This window comes from Corvus kubaryi, unplaced genomic scaffold (genome assembly GCF_017639235.1).
Source record: "Corvus kubaryi isolate FWS band 111438036 unplaced genomic scaffold, C.kubaryi_AGA036_p1.0 37353, whole genome shotgun sequence".
NCBI classification, from domain to species: domain Eukaryota; kingdom Metazoa; phylum Chordata; class Aves; order Passeriformes; family Corvidae; genus Corvus; species Corvus kubaryi.
In genome coordinates this window covers 705,785-730,291 of record NW_024581115.1, presented here as the reverse complement: position 1 = coordinate 730,291, position 24,507 = coordinate 705,785, and the positions used below count along the sequence as shown (strand labels likewise).

General features: G+C 46.5%; 1 protein-coding gene and 1 non-coding gene across 5 annotated transcripts in view; both read left to right on the top strand.

Moving 5' to 3' along the window:
• Positions 1–7,158, top strand: part of RAB11FIP4 (RAB11 family interacting protein 4) — a 125,205-nt gene extending 118,047 nt beyond the window's left edge. For all 4 annotated transcript variants that reach the window (XM_042032347.1, XM_042032346.1, XM_042032344.1 and 1 more), the window contains one exon: positions 486–7,158. In XM_042032347.1, the coding sequence (XP_041888281.1) occupies positions 486–602 (117 nt within the window). In that variant the 3' untranslated portion in view covers positions 603–7,158. The remainder of the gene's footprint in view (positions 1–485) is intronic.
• A 7,478-nt stretch (positions 7,159–14,636) lies between these two features.
• On the top strand, positions 14,637–14,708 carry TRNAT-CGU. The gene has a single exon. It is a non-coding gene; the product is annotated as a tRNA-Thr (tRNA).
• Positions 14,709–24,507: the final 9,799 nt, after the last annotated feature.

Below are 24,507 nucleotides of genomic sequence, written 5' to 3'. Positions count from 1 at the left end.
TAGCAGTTGTTTTGGGGTTTTTTTGAGAGAGACTATGCATGTGATCCAGAGGAAGCACATATTTTTCCTGGTGCAAAACACTGAAATACTTGTTCTGTTCAGCAGCCTTTCATGCAAACACCTTTAGATTTCAGTAGTTACGAAAAAAAATTGAGTATCATGAAGCTCTTGCTCTGAGATGAAGCAATTCATCCATAGTATGGATACAGGATGGATTGATTGGCAGGTTAGATGGGTAACTTGTTTCAAATGACCTGCTGGAAGATCCCTGGAGATAACTGTTCACGACCTTCTTTGATAGCAAAGATCTGTAACATACAGATTGTTACTAATATGTATACAGGGAGGAGCTTGAGTTAGAAAACCTGTCACAAAAGGAATTGGTGATCCTGAGCAGGCACTGGTCTCTCTCCTGTCTCAATTTCATGCTATTATATAAACTATGGAGAATATTTCAGGAGTAACTTGGAAATGTTGTGTTTTAGCTCATGGAAGCCCTCAAAGAACAGGAAGAGATAAATTACAGATTGCGACAGTACATGGACAAGATAATTCTGGCAATCCTTGACCACAATCCGTCTATCTTGGAAATAAAGAATTGAAAAGAATATGAGAAGAAAAAGCAGCAACTGCCTGATATTTCTGCACATGCCACTGGATCTAAGCAGCACTCTGATACTGTAAATGAATCTATAAATATATATATACACTAGGTGTGAGTGTGGGTGCGCGGGTGTGTTTATATGATGTTTGGTACACTGTTATTTGTCATTGAATTGGCTTGGTTAGACTTTTTCCATGCACTTTCAATACCTGTGATGAGATGGATACTGTATATTAATGTAATAACAATATAACTGGATCATGCTGTTTTAGATACAGGACAAAATTACTCTACCTCTAGTTGTAAAGGTAAAAAAAAGACAATGGAAACATATGGATGTGGCCCTAACTTTAGGAGCAAGAATTTTTTTCTTCGTTCTTCCAGGAATTTGGGTACCACAAACCAATTGACATACCCAGGTTCAGTTCCTGACTGGTGCTGACTGTGTAATTTCCTATTTGATTTATTTTTAGTACTTAAACCACACATCAGATTAAGAAAACAAAAAAACCCAAAAACACAACAAAAGCCAAACTTGGGGAAAAGATACAAAGTAAACGGGAAGAAGAGTAAGATATTGCAGAACTTTTGCTATTTGTGAAAAATCACCATCCACTTGTTTGCCACTGTCAGCACAAAGTGGTTTTGATATAAGATCACTTTGGAGTCTGCTTTGGGATGCTCTGAGCCTGCTCTTTAACATGTGTACATGTGTGGTTTTTACACCGTGGTCCCTGTAGCATTGAGGCAAAGAGCTTTTCATATCTGTTCCCCTATTTTCAGGGGTATAGCGTGGGCCATTAAGATGAATTCTGGGATCCTGCCCCATCCCCTCACCCTGGTTTTAAAGATTTCACTGAAGGAACACATTCCAGTTTTTACCAAAAAAAAGAAACAGAGCAGCAACAACAAAAAAATTTGCATGAAATATCTCACTTCAGGGGGAGGAGGAGGACCAGCCCATGACATTATGTGCTGAGTTGCTTTCCCACCTCAGACAGCAACACTCCTTAGAGAATGGAATTTTTTGGGCAGGCTGTGCAGAGAAACGACTGGTTCCTGGCACAGCAGTGGAAGACAGTCTGGTATGGAGTGGCTTTTACCTATAGGGCAGGAAAAAGAAAAAGAGCTTGGTCTTGCAGGAGTTGCCAGTCCAGACTGAGCGCACACTTGCATATCTAAAGCTCTGAGTAGGGAATACATCCTGATTTAGATGAGCAACTGTGCAGGTGCTTAACTTTTTAAGTGTGTGCTGCAACTGCTCATGGAAGTCAGTGGGAGAGAACATTAAGCTTTAAAGTTGAGCATATGCTTAAATGCTGCCTTAAATAGGGATGACTTCAACATGTGCCTGTGTTCTCCAGAGCTGGATCTATACTGTAGGCCTAGGACCTTTTTAATTAATAATGCAGCTTATATAAGGAGCTTATGGAATTGATTGGGTAGTTGAATGCTAAAAACAAATTTTATTCCATGCACTTTTTTTAAAAGTTTCACACTTTTGATTCACACCAACTGGCACAGAAAAATAGGCTCAAGTATCTGGCTTTCCCCAATGCATAGAGATGTTTGCTCTATTGAATACACGCCCCAGAGGAATGTTACACTAGCAATGCCTGTGCTTTTCTGTGTATTTCTTGCTGTTGGCAGTGTCTTGCCCCTAGTATTCTCTTGATGTATCTTGGTGTGTATATGTGATGCATTTTTCCTGAATTTGAATACATAAAACTGTATTCAGTTATGGATGTAAATATATATATTCTTTTTTTCTGCAATCTCTGTGCTCTTGCCTTCAGTGATGTGTTACTGGAGTGATGGGAAGCAGGGGACGTACTGAAATCAGGCTTTCTTGAAGGCAAGAAAATAAAAACAGTTTGTTTCTATGTATCTGCATTAGGCAGGTGTAAAGTAAGTGGAAAGAGAGAGGTACCAGAGGAATAACAACACCCCAGTGCACAAAGGTCTGCAGTGCTCTGCGGAGGGGAAATGGGACAGTCTGGTTCAAACAGGGCTGGGTTCCCGAGGCTCTGCGGTAATCTGGAGGAAAGGATTTAAAGCCTCCTTTGCCACCTGGGAATGGTGTAAGATGTAACATTGCAGCAGCTTCTGTTTGTATAGAAGTAGGTGGAACCCATGGAAATCCCACGCATCTGCCTTTCCGACCTGCTGCTTCTGGATGTGCCACCCAGAAGTTGGGAGAGGAACAGTTCAGCCAGCTCAGTGCTTCCTGCCTGCAGGACTCCTCACTTACACTTTAGTGATGTCATTTCCCTCTGCCTGGTGCTGTCTGTGGGTTGTGCCAGGGACTTCACTCTCTTTATAGGCCACCGAGAACTCTTCCACACTGTCGGGGGACTGTTGCTAACCTGCTGTGACAAGCACGGCTGGGTGACCCAGCAGCCCTGCTGCTAGAGCTGACCGTGTTTGGGAAGTTGCACTGCTGTCCTGCTCTCGTGCAGTGCATTTTAATAAGAAATGTTGCAGCTTAGACTGGTGACCGAATGTTTTCCCCTAATTATTTTTAAGTAAACTGGACTCGGGTTCAAAATTTTAATGATCTAAAGCCCATTCCCATTAGGGCGGAGGACTGCTTCACTGAAAGCAAAGCCCATGGATTTGAACAGAAGACATGACTATAGTGATAGCCAAGTTTTTGTGCAGATAATTATATGTAGGAGGTGAACAGTCACTAGTAGTGACAAATAGTCACTGAATCTGGCTGAAATCCTGAAAGCAGTATTCTAGCCAAGGGTACCCAGCAGTGGAAGTTTCTTAAAACTTGCAGGACTTCTTGTTCAGCTCTGTACCCAACTGTGTTAGTATTTAGAAGCTCTTCCTTGCTCCAGTGTTTGCATTTGAAGAGATGTCTTACCACCATGTTGGTGGTGGTTTTAGCTGTGTTTTTCTTCTGCTCCTGTGGGGCCCTCGGTGTGGTACTGCTATCTGTTACTGTGGAAATCATATCCAGATACTTGCTATGTTTGACAAATAATGTGAGTTGGAGGTGGGAGGGGCATTTCACTGGCAGATATATTTTCCTCTAAGGTATCCACCTCTAAAAATACTAATTAGCAATTGCATTCTTAGACTGAGTAGCTACAGATACTAGACCAACTTGTCTTGCAGCTCAAGCCCTGGAGAACCCTTTTATCCCAGAAAAGAAGTCATCATGTTTTATGACATGCAGGTAACTTGGTAATAAAGGATCACTTGATGGCTCACTGGGGCAGGGAGAAGAGTAATCTGATACCAGTGTTGCAGAGAGTGCATATTTCGATCAAGTATCAGACACTGTGGCAGAACAGACAGGAGATGTTGCAAATAGGGAGGCAATAATTTTGGTGTCTGTTCTCTGATAAATTTCTTACTTCTTTGCTGTGGACATCCTTTATGTTCTCAGGCTGGCCAGGAAAGTACAGCCTGCCTCAGTCAGTGTTACTGTTGGTGGAACAAGGGCCTCCCTTCCCCGGGTGAATAACTTCAGACACAGAAATGTAGTATCATCTCCTTCTAGCAATACACAAATGCTGTAAACATTCCTGTGTCAACCCATGGTTCTATTTAACCCTTGGGGATGCAAACATAATCCCAGGTACTGTATCTTGATGTCTTCCTTGGTTCATTTGACCTTAGATTCTGAAAAGCTAAATGATATTCTGGTCAAACCTGTTGCAAACCCCTACAGGTATTTCTGTACAGTGAAAAAAAATTACTGCTTTTTGGCTAGAAGCTGCCCTTGGTCAGGCCAGTCCCACACAAGGTACTGCAGAAAAATTACCTGTTTCAAAGCTTGCATTTAAAGATTACCTGAAATGTAGTCTCTCAAGATTTTTCTGGTATTGTCTGCTTCCCTCCATACTTCAGTCTTCAGCTGCTGCCTAGTTCTGATTTCAGTGATGCTGATTCAAAACTGCTTTGACATCAAAACAAGATTTTTCAGCTCTTTTAATAGCTTTGATTTAAGACTGAAGCTGTTTGAGAATTTGTCTTGTTTTGAAGTGCAACATTGACAAACTGTAACCATCCCATCTATTTTAAAAGAATTTTTAATATGAAAATATGTTGCAAGTTTCCAAAAGCCCAACATCCAATGCACTTTTGTTGCCAACTTTTCTTTCATGGTCTTTGGGAAAAATTCGGATATTTCTCAGCCAGCTTTATACGGAGTTGAACACAGCATTATTATTCTCAAAGATATGTATCAACAAATATTTTGCTGTCTGAGTGCAACAATACTCCATTTACTTTGGTAGAACTGCACTGCTCTCCAGAGAGGATCTAGACCCTACAGTATTTAGGCTCCCTAATCTGGTTTGTAAATGAGGGCTTGGAAGCTGATATATAAACACACATTGTGGGCTGCTACATGAAGCACTGCTCAGTGGTCTGTGGATCGTAGTACCCATGACATGTGACGAGTCTAAGAACTAGAATTTACGAATAAAAGAATGCTTTTTTTACATTCTTTAATGGCAGTAAATATACAGTGGTTTTCTCTTAAAACACATACTGTACAGTGTGGTCTGAGGGATTTTTTTTCCAAGGAAGGAAGGAAGTAGCAGCTGATCAAACACTTGCCAAATCAGTGGCTTGGCTTATACTGATTGAAGTGAAAACTTGACTCAGACTTTAACTGAGCAGTTTCTGGTGTAAGTAGCAATGCTCGTATTCTTGTCAAGTCATTTGTTACTCAAGAAACATTGTCAAGAAGTCATGACAGGTGATGTAACACAGCTGGTTGGTTCTAAAGGACATAGTTCCACAGTTCTGACAGTTTGTTCCTTTGCATCTCAGTATTTTTGAATTCAAAATATTGATCTTAGGAGCAGTTTGCTGTTGAAGCATGCATGGGTTTCTACTTAGTGAAACTCTGCATGTACCTTTAGAGCTTGATAAGGATTGCAGTTGCTGTTGGGTCTGAATCCTGTTATCTTGCATAATGCACTGGGAGTTGCTCTGATGTACAAGAGAGTTGTGTCTTTCTGGGACTCTTCATCAGTGTTCTGTTGACATTTACACTCTTGGTCTTGTCCCCAGCCACTGTCAGGTGTCTATGTGCCTTGGGGCAGCACTTTGAGCAGATGGGAGGGACAAATTCAATATTCTTGGCTTCAGTGCAACTTTAGCTGCCAAGGCAAGAATTTCAGTCCTGTCTTTACACCAGGCCAGTCCTGTCCTTCCCTTTTTTGTGGTCATAAAAACTGGTTGTGTCCCCTGTGCATGACAAAATCTTGTAGCTGATTCTCATGGTTTACAAGCAGGTGGGGTGAGTAAACCTGAAGGCGATCCAGGTGAGGGATCCCTGGGATGTGCCTCAGTTCTGTACAGGTGTCCCACTGCACACTCTACTGACACACTCTGGGAGGCTCAGCCCTGCAGCTCAGCATGGCCAGTACATCTCAGAGGTCATGGCAGCAGCCTGTGAGGATCTGCAGGCAAAATCTGCAGGCAGGACCACGCTACCATAGTTTGCCACAGTGTGGAGCCAGCTGACAGAGCTGGTGGTGTTCTCTAAACCCTGGGTTTCAGCTTGCTTTAGTCTCCAGGTTTTGTTCAACTGCAAGAGTAGTACTTGGTCAAACATACAGTTAGAGAGATTACTTTTTACTTAAACTTTAAGCCTAAAGAAAACATTAACAAACATGGGCTTCTGCAGTGTAATTTGGACACCTACCGCTGGAATGGAGGTGCTGTGAGTGGAGAAGCTGTGACACCTGAGCTGTCAGCTTTGCTGGGCAGTGACACCCTGGAAACCCCTCAGAGCCGCTGTGCCCCAGTGAGGGGTGGCAGGTGACTGTTCTGGGGGACACACAGTCACTGTGCAGATGGTGAGGGGGGCTGCAGACACTCTTCCACCCAGTGATGATCTTACACTCCCCACCATCAGCCTTGTTTTATTTACTACCTTATCCGTAGCTAAATTATTCTGGCTTTGGAGAAGGGACATCAGAAGGGGAAGCAAGAATTTAGTATCCTGTGAACACTTCAGTATGCTACAGGGCAGTAAATGTTGCACTGATATATGTTTAAATACTGAGACTTTTTGAGAATTACTGTAAAATCAGTTGTGAGAGCCATTTGTTTTTCTCTGTTGCACAGACTAGTCACGTTTTTTGCATGGTTACATATTTTAGTACTTGTGCCTTTTACTTCTCTGTTGTAAGGATACGTTTTATTTTCACATTTTATCATCTGGTTTTTGGACACTTTTTATATACACTTCCTTGATCATCTGGTTTCTTGTAATGTATATGTGTATATATAAAATAGATCAGATTTGTATTCATGTGCCTCTGAGATGTAAAAAATACTCATTTTGTACAGGTTTTTTTAGAAGCACTAGGTCATGGTCTAAATTACATAGCAAATGAAATTTAACATAATTAGCAGTTCTTTGTCTTCTTTTAGGAATGTTGTGTCAGATGGTTGGTCTCTTGTAAGGCAGTATCACACACACTGCAGATTTATTATTTTAGTATCATTATGAGACCAATTCTATCCACTTGTTGGCTTCAGTTAATTCAAAATAATAAAACAATTAAATGTTACAGTCATGACTCGGTGGTTATAGTTTTTATTTCCATTAAAGCAAATTTGCTTCTTTTTGTACTTGAAATGGACACCAGACCGAAACCTCATTTGAACACATTGCCCCTTTCAGGTTAACTTCCATTCTGGGATTATTTTTGTGGGATCGGGCAAGTGATTTACTTTGCCCATTAAAATGGAAAGAGAAATAGCATTACCACTTCATAGACTCTCCATCTTAGAGTGCCTAAAATGCTTTAGTTACTCCTTCGCTTCCTTCCCTGGCTTCTCTGGTAGCGTTTTCTAAGGACAGACCCTGGATCTGCATGACTAGAGATCTTCCTCTTGCAGATGTGAGAGATTGGGTGTCTTGCCCTTCACATTTTCGCAAATGCTGAATAAACTCCTTCCCTTGGGGTTTGTAGCACAGCACTCTCCCGCAGGATTTGGGAAGCTGTGTAGATGCATTGTGAGCCTGGACATCTGCAACTCTGGCAACCAGGGACCTGGTTCTAGAAGTGTCCTCACCTCCCTCCAGCCTCTTCTCAAGCTGGTGGTTTCATTTCTGGAGTGTTGACCCTGCTCATCTGGCGAGATCCTTAAAATTGTTCTCTCTCTCACACCTTGTGGTTTATCAATACCCCACTCACCAGCACCCAGACACAGTGAGATAATAAACTGTGGTAAGTCTCAAGGAAGAAATCATCAATATCCCCTAAATCTTCCAAAAAACAAAGTTTTGATCTATAAAAGAGTATGTTCAACTCTCACAAGGCAGAGTAAATAAATAAAATTATTCTTACTGAATTTGGCACCCATTTCACTGAATATAAAGCTACCTTAGAAGCAAGGAGGTGGCTTTATTTTTTATTTCAAAGGCTGCTTGGTATGAAAATGAGCAAAGTTCACTTGCTCCTTTGTTACTAAAAAAAGCAGCCAGCAGAAGTGGCATATGACTATTTTTAATCTCACTCTGTAATTTATAACACCAGTGAAGTGATGTCAGTACTGTTGCACTGTGCCATTACACTATTTTCTCTGTATTTTTTTGAAATACTTTCTGAGGACAATAAAGCTGTCCTTGCTGATGTGAATCTTTCAGGTAGCTGTAATGTACAATCAGATATGTAAATATTATTTGCTTTCCCTGCATGACTAAAATGTTGTCTGTGGTGGGTGACTGATTCAATGTCCCTTCTTACCTTCCTCCCTGGTCCACCTCTATTTCTGTGCTTCATTTAAAGAAGGATTGCCCAGATCTGTTCTCACCTGCCCAAACACCAGCTTCATTAACTTTGGATTAGTTACACAAATGGCACCAGGGAAGGAGTTTGCTCAGTACATGCCTTACCTGACACCCTTAGCTGTGTTAAACTTCCAAGCAAGCCAAAGCTTCACAGGACCAACCTATTAATCTCTCTACCCATAGTGCTGCCCTTCTCAATTGATGGGAACTCCCGGTGGGAGCTGTTTGCCTCTGGCTCCAGCTTTTTAATGTGACTTAAATATAATTATTTACTGACCCATGTAGCTAATGAGCACGTGCTGTGGCTCCTTGCTTGAGGAACAGTGAGCTGTTTGTGGGGAGGGCACAGCCTGGAGCTGTGTGTTGTGGGGATCTGGTGCAGGGCACAGTCTGGCCTGGCATGGCAAGCAGTGACCACCTCAGGGCATATGCTGAGGGGAGTTTCACTTAAACCAAAGGCAACAGCTTCCCCGGGAGAGTCCTGAGGGAGAACTCTGCCATGGGCGGCTCCTAGGAGAGGCTGAGGCTCCCGGGTGTACCTGGAAGGGCCATCCTGGGAGCAGCACCGCAAGGTTTGTCCATGAGGGACTAGGACAGTGCTGGGACACCTCTGGCTGCGACTGGAAGCCGGGACCTGTCATGGGTGCCATGTGTGCAGACCAGAGGAGACCCTCAGCCTGATGTGGGCTCAGGCCCACACATCCCCATGGCTGGCAGAACAGGCTCTGCATGAGGCACGATGGTGGAGGACACACCCAGGGCCTGCAAGACCGACAGTCTAGGGTAACTTGCTTTTAATCTCCTGTTTGAGCCACCAGGCCTGCTGTCCTCTTCTCTGGGCTGTATTTTAACTGCTGGAGTCAAGAATAACAAGTGAGGAGCAGCTTGAGGTTCCAGGCTGCTTTTTGCAAGATCTGTGTGAAGTGAGGGGAGCACGCTGTGGCCAGGTCCCCTCAGGGGCAGCTGGTCCTGAGATGGTGTCTGTACAGGGCACATTGCCCAAAAGAGGGGCCCATTGCTTTGGGAAAACGCTGCTGACAGAGGGGCAGACACTGTCAGCCCAGAGAATGCTGGGTGCTCCTTACTTGGGAAAAACTGAGCCTTTTTGTTATGTGTTGGGGACACGCCAGGATGAGGCGTCCCCTCAAGCAGCCCACTGCAGTTCCCTGCCCTGTCCTACCTCCCCAGCAGCATCTCAGATGAAACCATCAGGGCTGGCCTGGGAATGCCAGCAAAGCCCAGCCTGACGTAGCCACAGGGTGCAGGTGGCTCAGGGATGTGTTTCCACAGTGGGTTTGAAGTTTAACTCCTGAAAAGCTGCTGCTCCCACCCCCAACGTGCACCTCAGGTGACACTCCTGTGCTTGGGTGTTGGAGGTTAAGAGTTTTTCCTTTTGTTCTTTTTCTTAGGGAATTTTCTTCCATTTTGTTGCTAAGAGACAATAACGACCGGGTACTTAAGAGAGACAAAAGAAGTTTCCCCGGGAAGGGAGAGGTTGGCTACTGTCTTGTCTTAGGGTTTCTAGTGGAGGGGCAGAGATACCGAGAGAATTGGGGCTGGGAGGAAGGGGGCTGGGGCAGCTGCTAGTTCTCTTGCTCTCGGCTTGGGAGGAGGACGGGGAGTTACTGCTTTCTGGGCGGGACGGGGGGGGAACTGCTGCCGCTGCCTGGGGCCAGCCCAGTCCTGCTTCTTCTGCAGTGGGTGAGCCTTTGCTCGTGAGAGCAGCCACTGAAGTGGGACCTTATTAACACCCTACCTCACTTAAAAAAGGACTTTCGCCATCTGTTCCAGTGCTTCAGGGGAAAAGCCCGAGATCCCCCAGCCCCCTCGCCCTCCAAGGGAGCCTCTCCCTGCCGTGTTCAGGAGCCAGGCAGCCGTTCCCCAGCCCGGCCATTCCTTTGCCACTGCGCCGGGTTTTTTGCTACGCTGTAACTCGCACCTGCCGGGACGCCCCACGGTTCCAGCTACAGCTGCAGAGTTTCTGATACATCTCATCTACCACTCCGAGACTTTGCTCATCCCTGCCTTCCCAGCTCGCTGCTCCGAGGTTCCTGCTACAGCTCCTTTTGCTATGCAGAGGGGCGCCGGGATCGGCTGCTCCTGGGGGTTTGTAAAGGCAGCCCCTTCTCCGTCCCATCTGCGGCTGCGCCGCCATCACCGTGTGGAGGGGGACGGCTGAAACCCGCGCCACAGCGCCCCCTGCAGGCGCGGGGGAACCATCGCACCCGCCCTGCCCGACCGGGAGCCAGCAGCGCCCCTGCCGGCCGGGAGCGGAACTGCACCGCCGGGGAAGGTGCTCCCCGAGCGGGAGCAGGCCGTTCACTGGGGTTTCTGGTCGGTTGGTTTGTTGTCGCTGCCGCTGTACATACACATTCTAGAAAAGAACTGTTCTTGCTTTTCCCATCTCTTTGCCTGAAAGCCCCCTAATTTCAATATTATAATAATTTGAAGGGAAGGGGGTCATATTCTCCATTCCAACAGAGGTTCCCATCTTCCTTGGCAGACACCTGTCTTTCAAACCAAGACATTGGGATAACAAAATGTGACCATTTTGCACCTGTGTGAAAGATAGTGAAGGGTGTAAAGCCAGGGAACCAAGCCTGTGGCGTATTATTTAAAATACAAAGCAGAGTCTAAGGTGTTAAGATCTCTGCCTTCAGCTGGGCTTGGAGCAAGGCAGAAAGGGAAAGGGAATTTTGAAAAGACTTCACTAATCAGTTCAAGCCTTGCAGGGCAAATTTCCTCCTTTAAAAAATTTTTTTATGGTCTTCAAGTGATCATACTGTACCAAACAGCTTTCATTTGACTGACAGTAGTCTCTAAACCTGGTGTATGTCTTTTACAGTATCATCCCATGAGGCTGTGAGGCAGCTTTTCTCACAGTGGGTACAGATATTCGGGGGATATTCAGGGAATCAGAGCAAAGATACTGTATGAATAATCCATGCAGCAATGTACCTGTGTGTTATCTTCTCAGGCTTCTCTGTTCCCAGATCCCTCCCAGCAATGAGATGTTGGATATTCAGATTTATAACAGCAGGCTCAAAGAAAACTCCCTACTGTGTATGCTAAACCACTTCACCAGAGAGGCACGGAGCAGTTTTGTTCCCAAATCTCAGCAGCTCAGGATAATGTGCTGTACTACTGACCTACTTGCAGAGCAGTTACTCACTGGTACATGAGAAAGACGCAGTGGGAAAGCAAATCGCCTGTTACTCTGGGGGCAGGAATCATCAACACTACGTATCACAAAGTCTGTAATAGTTTCTAGCAAATTATGCTGTTCTTACTGGGCTGGGGAGACCCAAGACCCTTGGGTCATTTTGCAACCAGGAATTAAAGCTCAGAACTCCTGGGAGGTGATTGTTGCCTTGCTCTGATCTTTTGTGGGGGGAAAGTGGGTTTGGAGCCAGAGAGAGGCTAAATGGGGTAGAGTAGGAAACATTGCAGGAGTTCTGACTCCTGAGAACTTGGGCAGTGACAAGGAGAGCTGTTACAAAGAGGAAATGCATCCCATGGGAGTCAACTCCTGTAGTCTGACAGCAGGCTCTGATCTCCTCAGGTTGTCTTGGCTGACACGTTTTCTTCAGCATAGCAGTCTCAAAGCCATGACTTTGATTGTTTTCCCTTGCTCTGTTCACTGGTCTTGATGGCCCATGTTTCTACATTGTCCCGACTCTGATGGCAGACTGGGATCTGGGATGTGTCACTCCACTCTAAATGTCTTTTAATACATGCAATGCAGCAGGGACTCTCCTAGCTTGCATAACTCAGAATGAAATTTGTCCTTAGAGCCAACTGCTTTTTGGATGCAAATAGAGGATAGAGCATATGACCAGTAAATTGAAGACTGTCCCAGTTGTATAACCATAACTATTTGGGTTAATGGTGATTTTAAAACGACTTTGCAATGATAGTATGTCAGCATGTCCTCTGGCATGGTGCTTAAATCCGAATTTCCCTTACACTGAGATCTTTGTGCCTTAGCAGATGGACGATGCAGTTTGTATTTTGATGTGATAGTGTGTAACAGGGATTGTGACTCAAGTACAGACTGTTGCTGAACAGACAGAGAAGAGCTGGGCTGTGGCACCAACAGAAGTAATAGAACTCAGAGGCTGAAAGGCTGCAGTCGCTCTCTCCCTGTTATACTGGAGCAAATTGCTGGTTGTGCTTTGTGAAACGCTGTATCTCTTGGCCACCCTGTGGCTTTTCTTAACGTGCTGAGGCTTTTATTTAAAACCTGAGCGGTCACCGGGCAGGGCTGCTGTCAGCCCTTCAGGAATCCTCTGGTCAGACTGAGCATTTGTCCAGCGTGACAGAGAAATAACCCCTGACCAAGCCTGTCCTTTAGCTCTGGCTGTGCACAGCAATGAATGGGGGGATGCCCTGAAGAAAAGCAGCAGCAGCAGAGGGGTTTGCTTTTGTTCTTGGAAATACTGTGTAAATATGGATTGAAGGTGCAGCCCCGAAGCCCCCTCTCAATGGCCCCATTCCAGGGAGCAGCAGGGCTGGGCTGTGGGCACAGAGGAACTTCCCTGCAACAGAAAACAGCCGGGCTCTTCCCATGACTCTGCCAGAGCTGGGGACGGAAGAGGAGCCTTGCCAGGGCTGTCCTGTGCAGAGGGATGTGGTTCAACATTCGCTGCCTGAAATGTAAAGTCCTGGGCCACAGAGAGTGCAGGACGTGGCTGAAAAACAGCTGCAAGTACTGCAACCCCAACAGCTCCTGCCATCCTGCTGGTTTTGGGCTCTGAATATCACTGAGATGCTGACTTCCCAAATGACTGTAGCCTCAAAAAGTAAACCTTACATTTTTGGGGTAGATTTGGTGCAGTATTTGTATGAAGACCTAAAAATGGGACCCTCAGGAAAGCAACTGTTCCTCTCTGGAATGAGTTGATCAGGCTTCACCTGGTTGGTTTATTTGAGCAAGGAGCACACTGCGAATGCAGGATGCATTCCTGTAATAAAGGTTGTGTAACTCAGATCTGATTCGACAGACAGTGGGGCTTGGTTACAAATTCATAGCATAAAGTAAAAATAGTGATTCTATTATGTCAGATTGGTTCTAACTGTGCCTGGATTTTTTTGCATTTTTTTTGTTTGGTTTGGCTTGTAGTTTTCAGGAGGAGTATGTAAGCCAGAAAAATACCAGATTACTTTCTGCTGCCCAGCATTGGTTGAAAACTAGAAAGCAGGATGAAAAATTTCAATGCAAAGCTAAATAATGGTTCAGAACCACAACCTTTAAATTCTTCCCTCCTGCCCTACAGCTAATGGTGATAAAAATGAGAGCTGATCCATTTCTTGGGTTTTAACCAAGCATTAGCCATAAGACTAAACATTTGGTAGCTGGAAACCCAAAGGAGGAAATATTAATGATGGAGTATTGTATTTATGATTTATGCTACTGTGATTTGACTATGGAAACAGAACATAATGGGTTTGATGTAAAACGTGAAAATTCAGTTTGAATATCCGGAAACACAGACTGCCTGATACTGTCCCAAGGGAAGGGGTGGAAACGCCGCTGTTTGGCTCTCAGGGAGACAGGAGGCAGCGGGTGGCGATGCCGGAATGGAACTGCGCCGTGCCGGGACAGTCCCCGCCGTCCCCCGGTGTGCCCTAGGAGATGTGATCCACCGGGCCGGTGCGGCTCGGCGGGAGCGAGCAGGGCTGGCTCCTGCCCCGGGGGATCCTGCCCAGGGAGCAGGTGCCGGAGCATTGCCGAGCGACAGGGCTGGAGGTGTGAGCCTGGCAGGACTTCTCTCATTCCGAGCAGCTGCTGTTTGTTTCCTGAGGCAGCCCTGTGATTTCGCAGTGATGCACCGCGTTCCTCTGCCCTGAGAAACACCGAGAGGAAGGGAAGCAGAGCTTCACCAGGAAGCCCGCTGTGTCGCAGGAGCGGCGCTCGGGGCCACCGGGGACACGACGCGGGTGGCGGCAGCGGGAAGAGCTTTCCGAGGAGTGCCGCTGCAGGGACGCGGGGCAGAGGCCGCCCGCGCTCCCGTTCCCGGCGCTCCGCCCCGCGTCCTCACCTGCCCGCGGGAGCCCCCGCACGGCGCAGCCGCTCCGCCCCGCCTCGTTCCGTCCCGCCCCGATCCGACCGCCCTGTCCCGCCCCGTCCCGCCGCCGGCAGCGCCCCGGGCCGCCCTCCCGGCCGGGCCTGTCCCTGTCCCTGGCCCGGCCCGGCCCGGCCCGCCCGCGCCGCTCGCTGCCTTCCACTGGCGGCGCGCAAAGGCAGCCAGCCCGTCGGGCGCGGTGGCCAAGTGGTAAGGCGTCGGTCTCGTAAACCGAAGATCGCGGGTTCGAACCCCGTCCGTGCCTGCCGAGGCAGCGCGGTGCGCTGGCAGCCCCACCGCGGGGAGGCCGCGGACGCCGCCTCGTTTGCGGCTCATTTTTGCTGGTGGAGTCGGGGATGCGGCCCCAGAACCCCGCTGGAGAGCGCGGGTCACGGGGAAAGATTCCCCGTGCGGCCGGCCGGGTGTCCCCGGCTCCCGCGTGTCTGTGCCGCCGAACGCGTTGGAAGCCCGCGGGTGGCATCGGTGTAGCCTGTGAGTGAGCATCCCCCGAGCGCCGGTCCCGGTGTTCCCCAGCACCACGGGATTGCAGAGGACACTTCTCGGCGTTTTGCCTCAGGACCCGTGTCCTGAACGGGCTGAATCACAGCCAAAGCTGGTATTTGCGCTGTGATGCTGCAGGGGAAGTGTTGGGTGCGCTCGGGTGTGAGGAATCTTCTTGCTGGTGCTTTCTCCACAGGTGCTGGGTTTGATGTACTTCTCACAGATAGACAGGCCGAATCCTGCAATAAGCAAATGCAGCTGTGAAAAGCTTAATGCAGTTAAAATCATAGAATTGGTAAGGTTGGACAAGCCCTGTAAGATCATAGAGTCCAACCATTAACCCAGCGCTGCCATGTTCACTGCTAAACTATGTCCTCAAGTGCCACATCCACATTTTTTAATGCTTTCAGAGATGGTGATTCCACCACTTTTCAGGGCAGCCTGTTCCAATGTCTGACCACCCTTTCCGTGAGATTGTACCATTTGCACAAGAATGGACCCTGATTGCTTGCTTCTTAATCTATCGGTCTGTGCAAAGCATGACACACATGCGAGGGCATTTCTTCTGCCTCTGTGTAACATCACTTCGGTTATTGCTACTTTCAGACAGCTTAAAATATGTAAAGAGCAGAGTCACTGTATTGCAAAATCAGGAATAGCCAGCTATCTGGGCAGAGCAGAGGAGCCTCTTCCAAACAACTTGCTGCTTTCTTTGATGCTTAAGAAAAAGCTGGTTTTGCTGTTTCCTGTGCCACACTTGGCCTGGATCTGACTGGGCAGGAGGCTGTTTGCCTTTCTCAGCAGGGGCTGGAAGTGTGTGTGCATGAGGTGTTTGGGGAGGTCTGTACAAAATGGCTGTGCAGTATGTTATTAGCAAGCCACAAAAGAAGCCATAGTATGTTTTGATATAAAAACAGGAAACGCAGTTTAGAACTTGTTTAGAAAAATGTAGACACTATTTTACTTGCAAAATAGAGTGCTGTCAAAATCCCATCACCTTTATTGGAGGCTTTTGAGGATGAAAGTTCCAGCTTTGAAACACCCTATTTTGATTTCCCCCCCCTACATCGTCTCACATTGGAATGTCAAACCAAAATGTTTCTACTGGTTCAAAAGCCATCTTGAAGCTTTTGAAGAGATTTTCAGAAGTCTGTGGGTTTGTTTCTGGTCAAAACCAGTTGTGATACTAAGGTTCTCCCTGAAGCAGGTTTTCCATCCTGTAAACTTGAGCAGTCAGGTCCTGCCCAAACGTGTGCCACGAACCCAGGACTGTGAACCAGGTATTTTAATAAAGCTCTGGCACTACTGTTCTCTGTGGCTATAACACATCCAGGCAGTTTACCAGTTGCTTAACTTCAGTCTCTGCAGAACTGGAATATTCCCTTCTAGCTCCTGTGTGTCTGTGAGGAAGGTCCTTCACAGGCTCCGTGCTGAATTCCCAGGGAGAGGCCTACAGGAGAGCCTTGTCCCAGAATTGCTGTTGTGCATCTTCACTTCTGGAACAACACACATGGAGCAACACAACCGGATCCTTTCTGTTCAGGAACAGGCAGTTCTGTGTGTGCCATCCTGCCCTTGTTGCTGTCTTCAGGGCAGGGTTGTGTTGGGCAGGCCACATGTTTGCTCACCTCCCAAATTCCCACCCCCTCTTCTTACTCACTCAGGCAATAAATTTGATTTTGGCTTTAATTAATAGCTAAAGTCCTGAAGTGCCAGCCAATGAACTTTAATCGAGACATTTATGATCTGATCATAGTTGTGCTGGAGGTGGGTTTGGCTTGGGGTTTTTTGGTGAGTTGACAAAAGAGTTGTTTATTTTGGACACAAGTCCTAACTGAAAACATAAAAATTTTTAGGTGGCCCATTTGAGTTGCTTTAAGATCTTTGATTTTTTTTCCAGAAAAACTGAGCTGCCTCCCTCTAAATATAACACCTCGATGAAATGAGGAGCTATTAAATGAGGATTAAAATGAGGGCCCTTTTAATTGTGTAATAAAAATATATTACAATTAATGTACTTAAAAGATGTGTTACTGCTGAAAATCTTTGCCATATTAAATACAGAGTTCTCTGACCTCTCTGGCTTGTCAAACCAGTTATTCAGAATCCAGACATTTTCGTGACTGCTTTAAAATAAGTGTAAAAATTAATCAACTTTAACAGCATTTCTTCTAAAATTTCAGTTTTAGCAGTATTTCTGAGTTATGTATTTTATGTATTTTTGAGAGGCTGACAGAAAATGTTTGCTTTTGAAAGCTAAGATATGAATGGGGACTAAAAATAATGGCTTTTGTTTGGATTATAATAACACTTTCAGCGCTTTGCAACTCTCCTGAGTGTCTGTTGCATCCTCCCTCGGGTCAAACTTCAGCAACCAAAAACCAGTGTGTTGGGAACACAACAGGAGCTGTGTCTGGTTAGAAATAGCAGTGAGATCATTGGAAAGCCTTGCTCCGACCTTGCTGTGTGGAGCCAGGCAGGGAAGGCTGGGCAAACCCGCTTCTCGCATTAATAGCATGTTGGATCATTTCCCCATCTCTCCTGCTTTTTGGGTTATCCTTCCATGGGATGCCTGGCACCTTAAAAAAAAAAAAAAAAAAAAAAGATAGAGGAAAAAAAAAACCATCCACCCATGTCCTGAAACCTTGACCTTGGAAAGAAAAGGCCTGTGCTGAGTTGTGCAAACAGAGCATGGTGTGCCAGGGGTGACGAGGCTGAGCCAGCTGGGCCATGAGCCGGGCACAGCTCCCCTCCCATTGTGAGGGGCTGTCCCAGCAGCCCAGACCCGCCTTTGTGAGGTGAACAACAGGACCAGGCTGGGAGGATGCTCCATGTCCTCAGTCTGAAACCACGACAACATTTCCTGCAGGTTGGACAACGAAACATACAAAGTGTTTTATAAAGCTGCCACTGCCAGTGAGACCACCCCAAACTGGGCAGGAGACAGTGAGCTCAGATGAGGCAGCAGAACAGTATTTGCAGCATTGTCTGAGTCCCAAATATATGGCAGAGTAAATTAACCCATGAGTAAATAAACCCCAAACTGTGGAAATCTTCACATGGCTATAGCAATGTGATTCCCATTTCCATTATGCCTGGAATTTAATGTAGTGCTGAAGTTTGACCAAAAGGCATTTCTTGTGTCAAAATGAAAAATTACGGATCAAAAGGGTGACTTTGCAGACAAACATATCGATCTAAAGCCTGGGTGACACAGACTTCCTGGAAGAGAGCCCAGAAGCATGGCTGTGTTTAAAGTCAAATGGCTGTAGCCTTTTACCACTGATGAATAAAAAATGTTTTTGTCTGCATGCCGAAGGCTCCAGCAGAAACAGAAATTACTCAGTTTGTTCTGCCAGAGGAGCAGGTACGTGTTTGTGAATAGTAAACCATTGAATGCTACAGAATTCAGTAATTTTAAAAATGACAGTGAGATAGGAAATAAGAAATTTTTTTCCCCTTGAAAAGTCTGTTTATGGCACTGTAGGAAAGGCAGAGTGAGAATCCTTATCCTGTGTTTGAGGGGCAGAATCATGGTGTCCCCTTCTCCAGAAACGTGAGGGGAGCAGTTGTGAAGTTCCCCCATGAGGAACCCAGTTGTATTTTTGCTTTGGTACAGGAGTAGTAGCTCTTACAGAGGTCCCTGAGGTTGCTACTGCCATCTGTAATTAGATATTAATGGACAGGTTAGGGTGTTCCTCCCTGACCAGGGTGGATGGAGGGCCCAGCACCAGCAATGCTGTTGCTCCTCTGGGAGCCTGGGGTACCAGTGGGAATGACGGCTGCAGGATTTTGTGAATGAGCTTCGAGGGCACCCAGGAGAGGGAGTGGGAGTCCTCACTGCCATTCTGGGTGTAGTTCAGAGCAGTGCTCATCTTCCCGAGGGAATCTGTGAAACAGATTTGAGATGAAAAAGTGGTGCTGAATGGCAGCTACTGCTTCTGGGGAGCCCAGAAAATGCCAGCTGACACTCCAGGCAGTCTCAAATGAGCTGCAATTATGCAGGGAGGGAGGAGCAAGAGGAGTGGATGGGAGATTACTAATGCCTTCTTCGGAGCCTGTTTAACCTCAGCAGTACAGGGCCTGCTGCTCACAGAAGCCCTGCTCCTCTCCTTGACTCCCTCTCAAGTACTTCCTCATGTTCCTGGCTGTAAACTGTATGAAAAAAAAAATTGAAAAAGAGGCTCAGAGCCTGGGCCTGGCATGTTTGTGTGCAGGATTCTCCTTATCTGTGTGAGTACACTCTTGCCTGTATCACTGAGTGAACTTCACTGCAGTGAGCAAGCTGTTGCAGGATGACGAGCAGTAACATGAGTATAGCTTTTATTGTGATGATCTTTCTGTAAACTGGAAAACAATTCTGTTTGAGCTGATGAAATGATATGTTTGTAAATGCAGTGCCATGGGAGCAGAGTCAGGTGTTGGATTAATATAGCAATAGGACAAGAGGAAATGTCCTCAAGTTGCACCAGGGAGGGCTTAGATTGGATAGTAGGAAGAATTTCTTCACCAAAAGGATGCCAAGCCTTGGAATGAGCTGCCCAGGGAAGTGGTTGAGTCACCCTCCCTGAAGGGATTTAAAAGATGTGTTGCTTCGGGACATGGCTTGTGGTGGACTTAACAGTGCTGGGTTAACATTGGACTTTGAAAGGTCTTTTCCACCCTAAGCAATTCTCTGAATCTCATGGAGAGGAATTGCCTTTGCATTCTGCACAATACAGCTCCACGGGCCTGGTGATTACAGTGACAAAGCCAGACTCAGAGGCCAGCCTGAGGCATCATGTCAGTGCAAAAGCTTCAGCAACAAACAGGACAAGAGGCAAAGGGCACACACTGAAGCACGGGAGGTTCCATTCGAACATAAGGAAAGACTTTTCCAAGTGAGGGGGACTGGTGCTGGAACAGGTTGTGAAGTCTCTATCCTTGGAGAAATTCAAAAGCCTTTCAGACACAGCCCTGGGCAGCCTTCTTTAGGTGAGCCTGCTTGAGCAGCGGGTGGGACCAGGTGACCTCACAAGGTTCAGCCTCAGCTATTCTGTGAAACTGCTTTGCCTCTGAAGTTTTACTGTTTGCTGTGCCTGAAGGACACGGGGCCAAACCATCTCCTGCACTAAGAGCAGTGGCTGCCTCAGAGGGTGCTCCCTGGGGCTGTGCCTTGCCAGCTCATTTGTGGCAGCGGTGCTTCAAACTAGTGCTGAGTTGGTACAATCACCCAAGTTAAAGAATTTAAACTGTATATGAATTCAAGGCAAGGACAGCCTAATATAGAATGTAATGTTTACTGTCTTTGAAGAAGCTGTAATAAACTTGGATGGGAAGCTTAAGCAAGAGATGGAGCAATCAGCCAGCCTTGCAAATATGTCAGAGGGTCCTTGGGAGCCTGAAACTTGTATGTGTTATTGCTGAGCATTGTGGCCATCAATTGAACCCAGATGATTACAGGAGTTCGATGGCATTGTGCAGTTTGCACTGCCACTGCCCTTATTGGGACTGTGAGGATGATGTACCTGGATTAATTGAATCCTTGCCACTAATTTCACAGGGATTGTACCCAGGTTTGAACACATATTTCATCATAGGAAAAGAAAGCAGGAGGTATGTGAGGCTCTACTGGTGTAGCTGGGTTTCAAGCCTCATTTCATACTTCCAGAGTGTAGATAGGAGGACTAATACTTTGGCAGCATCTTTAATTTTAGGAAAGCAGTCCTGAGATCACTGTCCCCTCTCAGCAGTCACTTCAATGCCTCAGTGCCTGTGCAAGACCTGCACAGTGAGAAATGAACTCCAAGCCTGAGCCTGGTCCCTTTGAGACTTGCTTGGGCTGAATTCCTGACTCCTGTCCTTTCATCACTCTGGACCCAACTGAAAGGGTACTTGTGAGCTACCAAATATAGAATGTGCACATCCTATTTCACAACTGGCACTTGCAAATGCTGGAGTGGATTTCATGGGCTGAAGCCCTCCAGGAAGGGAGCATTACAGCAAATAATGTTAGTGTATTTGTTTAATCCCTGGGGATTGTGGAACGTAGGATTAGAGTGGGCTAAGGGGATTTCCCCATTGACAGCTGCTCCACAGTGCACACACAATTTTTTAAAAATGTAACTTGTTCAGGCCCAAAGAATTTAAACTGTGTATGGCACTGTTATTTCCACATCTGGTTACACATATCTGTCTCCCCCAGTAATTGTCTTTAATAGACACAATTGGGGATGAGGTAGTTGTACTAAGAAGAGACAGAGCGCTGTGTTAGAACAGGAAACCATTATTTCTGAGCTTAATCATAGCTCATTAGTCCTGTGATTTTCTCCTTTCTCCAGTATATGCACACATGCTTTAAATATGAAGGCCCAATTTTTGGTAGGGCATTCCTCTTGTATGGATGATTTGCCAGAGGTTCTTTGGACAGGCAGAGCCTTGGCCAGTGAGTGGAGAAGCAGAGCTTGTCTGAGCAGTGACTGGAGGCTGCAGCTCACTGGTGTTATGTGGCTGCTCTGAGGTGAACCACCAGGTTCTAGTAAAGATCTCAGAGGAGGGACTGCAGTTTTCTATGCATCCTTGATGAACTTGGCTGCTCAGTGTTCCTGCACAGGTACATGGGGTCAGGCCAGCTCCTTGAAGTACGTTGTATTTGCACATTTCTGAACTTTTAATCAAAAACTTGCTATTCGTACTGTTCTGATTAAAAAAAAAAAAAATCTGACCCTGGTCTCTGGCATGGATTGGTATTCTCAAGTGAAGACCAGTGAATTTCATCCTGTGCAATCAGTGGATTTCAAGTATTTCTATCATAACACTGTGCTCAAGTTTAATATCTTTGACAATCCAGTCTCTTTCTTAACAAGGTCAGATGCCAGAATACCAAGCTGTTGGCTACAAGCCATTCTTGCTCACATGTTGCTTAGTGCCACATGCAGGAGTTAACAAACCAATGGATCTACTGGCAGAGAAAGGTACTGCATAAACACAGGCAGGATTGAGAAAGATAGACTCAGATTAATGCATGTATTCAACTGGACCAAGCAGCATCCACAGGGTCCATGTCCCACTCAGCAGCAGGCAGGGCAGTCTCCCACCCACAGAAGATCCCTCCTGACTTCAGAGGTTTCACACCAGGCTTCCACTTTGTGAACACCTCTAAAGAAGCTACTCCATCTGGTTTGTGGCTCTTGTGAAAATGTTTTCTTTTTTTCCAAAGAGGGCTATTTCCAGAAGTGATAGAATCTGTTGTTCCATAGTTATTGTTCTGGGCTATTGCTGGTCAAATGTTATTAATATATTAGCCTTTTGGCTGCCAAACAGCTTGAAACAAAATGGTTATTTTCAGAATTGTGTAAGTTGTGATGCTTTACAACTTGATATGCTTGTGATTATATCTGAGCTGTATGCGGAGCTAATCCTCTTCCCAGCTCCCATCCAGGCAGGGGGTGTACTCATGCATTCCCTGTGCATGGATTCTGCACACCATGAAGGGCAGCCAGCAGGTATTTGTGAGAGGAGATGAAGTCCTAAGACCTGACCTTCTCAGGTACAGAAGTACCTCCTGCCAAGTGAAGACTTGCCTGAAATATGCCTTATCCTGTTACTACCACAGGGCTGCCAGGGGCGTCAGTGGAAGCGGGAACGGGTTGCCAGCAGCTGAGCATGTCCCGTGGGATCTGGCTCCCAGCAGAAGAGCTCCTGCTGGGCAAAAATGTTGTGTGAAAGTCTTGCTCTGCTCTCATGAAAATCAAGAGGCGCTTCACATCAGTACCAGTGGGGGCCAGGTCAAGACAAGAGACAACAAGTTTTGAGGCTGCTGAAAATAGCAAATTAAGCAGTTGTTCAGGACATCAGAGAAGCAAGGTGCCATCAGCTCAGTTAGGGAGGAACTCCATTCCCTGGCTCATGTTCTTCCTTCCAAACACATAGGTACATTATTTGCTGTGAATTTCTTGTTCTCAGAATTGTTCTGTGGGGTTTTGAGCAGCTACTTGATAGAGACAGATCAAAAAAAGTATTTAAAAAAGAAAAAAAATGAGAGTATAAAGTTGGCAGATGTAACTTGCATCCTGTAAGAGTAGCAGTCTCTTATTTCCTAAAAGCTGTTGAGGCCTTTTCTTGTTCAACCTAAGTGATTTCTACAGCATCTATTCCCTTCACCAGAGAAAAGGTTAGTGTCTTTTACACCTTTCTGGGAAGTCTTAATTTCTACCAGTACTCTCTGGACATCATCTCTACAGAACCATTCCAGATGGTCACGAAATTCTTCATTTCTCTACCTTGTGCCAGAATGTCTTATTTTCAAAAGGCTCATGGAGCTCTGTTCCTCTTCCAACCTTTTTGCCCATGGTCCATGATTCACTTTGCATTCTACTATCAGTTTTAAACAATGTTCCTTGGCTCTACGTATTCATCAGGCTGATAGCCAAGGAACATGTTCTTCTGTGCAGAAGTGTTGATCGAGAGCAGTTCCATGGCAGAGCAAGTTCTCTCTCTGGCATTCTCTCCACATAGGCCAGGTAGGGTCACTTGCCACATCCATAACAATGCAAACATGGGGCTGCCTTGTCTTCAGTATAGATACAGGAAAAAAATGTGGTGTAGGTGACAGAGAGGTGCATTGGGTGCTGAACCCAAAGATTTAAAAGATGAGGCCTCTGGCTGTTAGCTTTGATTTTTTCACGCATGAACACACAATTATATAATGCATGAACACAAAATTACCACATACATGAAGGCACAATTATGTCATGCATGGACACACAATTACCTCATGCATGTCACGCATGAGCACGCAATTACATCACGCATGAGCGCACAATTACATCATGCATGAGCACAGAAGTCTTCCCAAAAGAAGCTAAAAATTTTCAGGTCCTTGTGGCATTTCCTTAAAACAACTGAGTGTATTGTAATGAAACTACACAATCTATCTATGCACGGTAGAGCTGTGCTTTGTGCCCAGGTTTTCTCGGCCATATAGGTGTACTCACCCAGCTTTAGTGGAGATGTAAATGAAGAGACTTGGGACATATGGAAGGGTAGAGTATGTCCTCCAACATTCCTGTGATACAGACAAGGTGTCCATGTCCCCTTCAAGGTGTTCAGGGGAAGGCTGGACATACAGGGAGCAGTGCAGGGTGCTGTGCATGGTGATGTGCAGGGAGATGTGCGGGGAATGTGTGAGGAGCGTGCAGGGAACGTGCAGGGAAACGTGTGGGGAACAGTGAAGGGAGATGTACAGGGAAATATGTGGGGAGATATGCAGAGAGCAGTGCAAGGAGATGTGAGGGGAGATACGCAGGGAGCAGTGTAGGGAGATGCCAGCAGCGAGTATCTTCGGTGCGTGCGGGGTGCGGAGCGGGTGTCGCCGCCGGGTGATGCGGGGTGGCCGCAGGGTTTGTCCGCGGGATTTGTCGGCGGGCTTTGGCTGCGGGGTTTGGCCCCCTGGTCCCGGCTCGACCCTCGCTCCGCTCCGAGCAGCGCAGCGCCGGGAGCGGCCGGCAGGGGGCGCGCCGCCCCCTCGGTGCGCGGGGCCGCGGGGCTGCCCCGGCGGGAGGAGCGCGGGGAAGGGCGGGAGC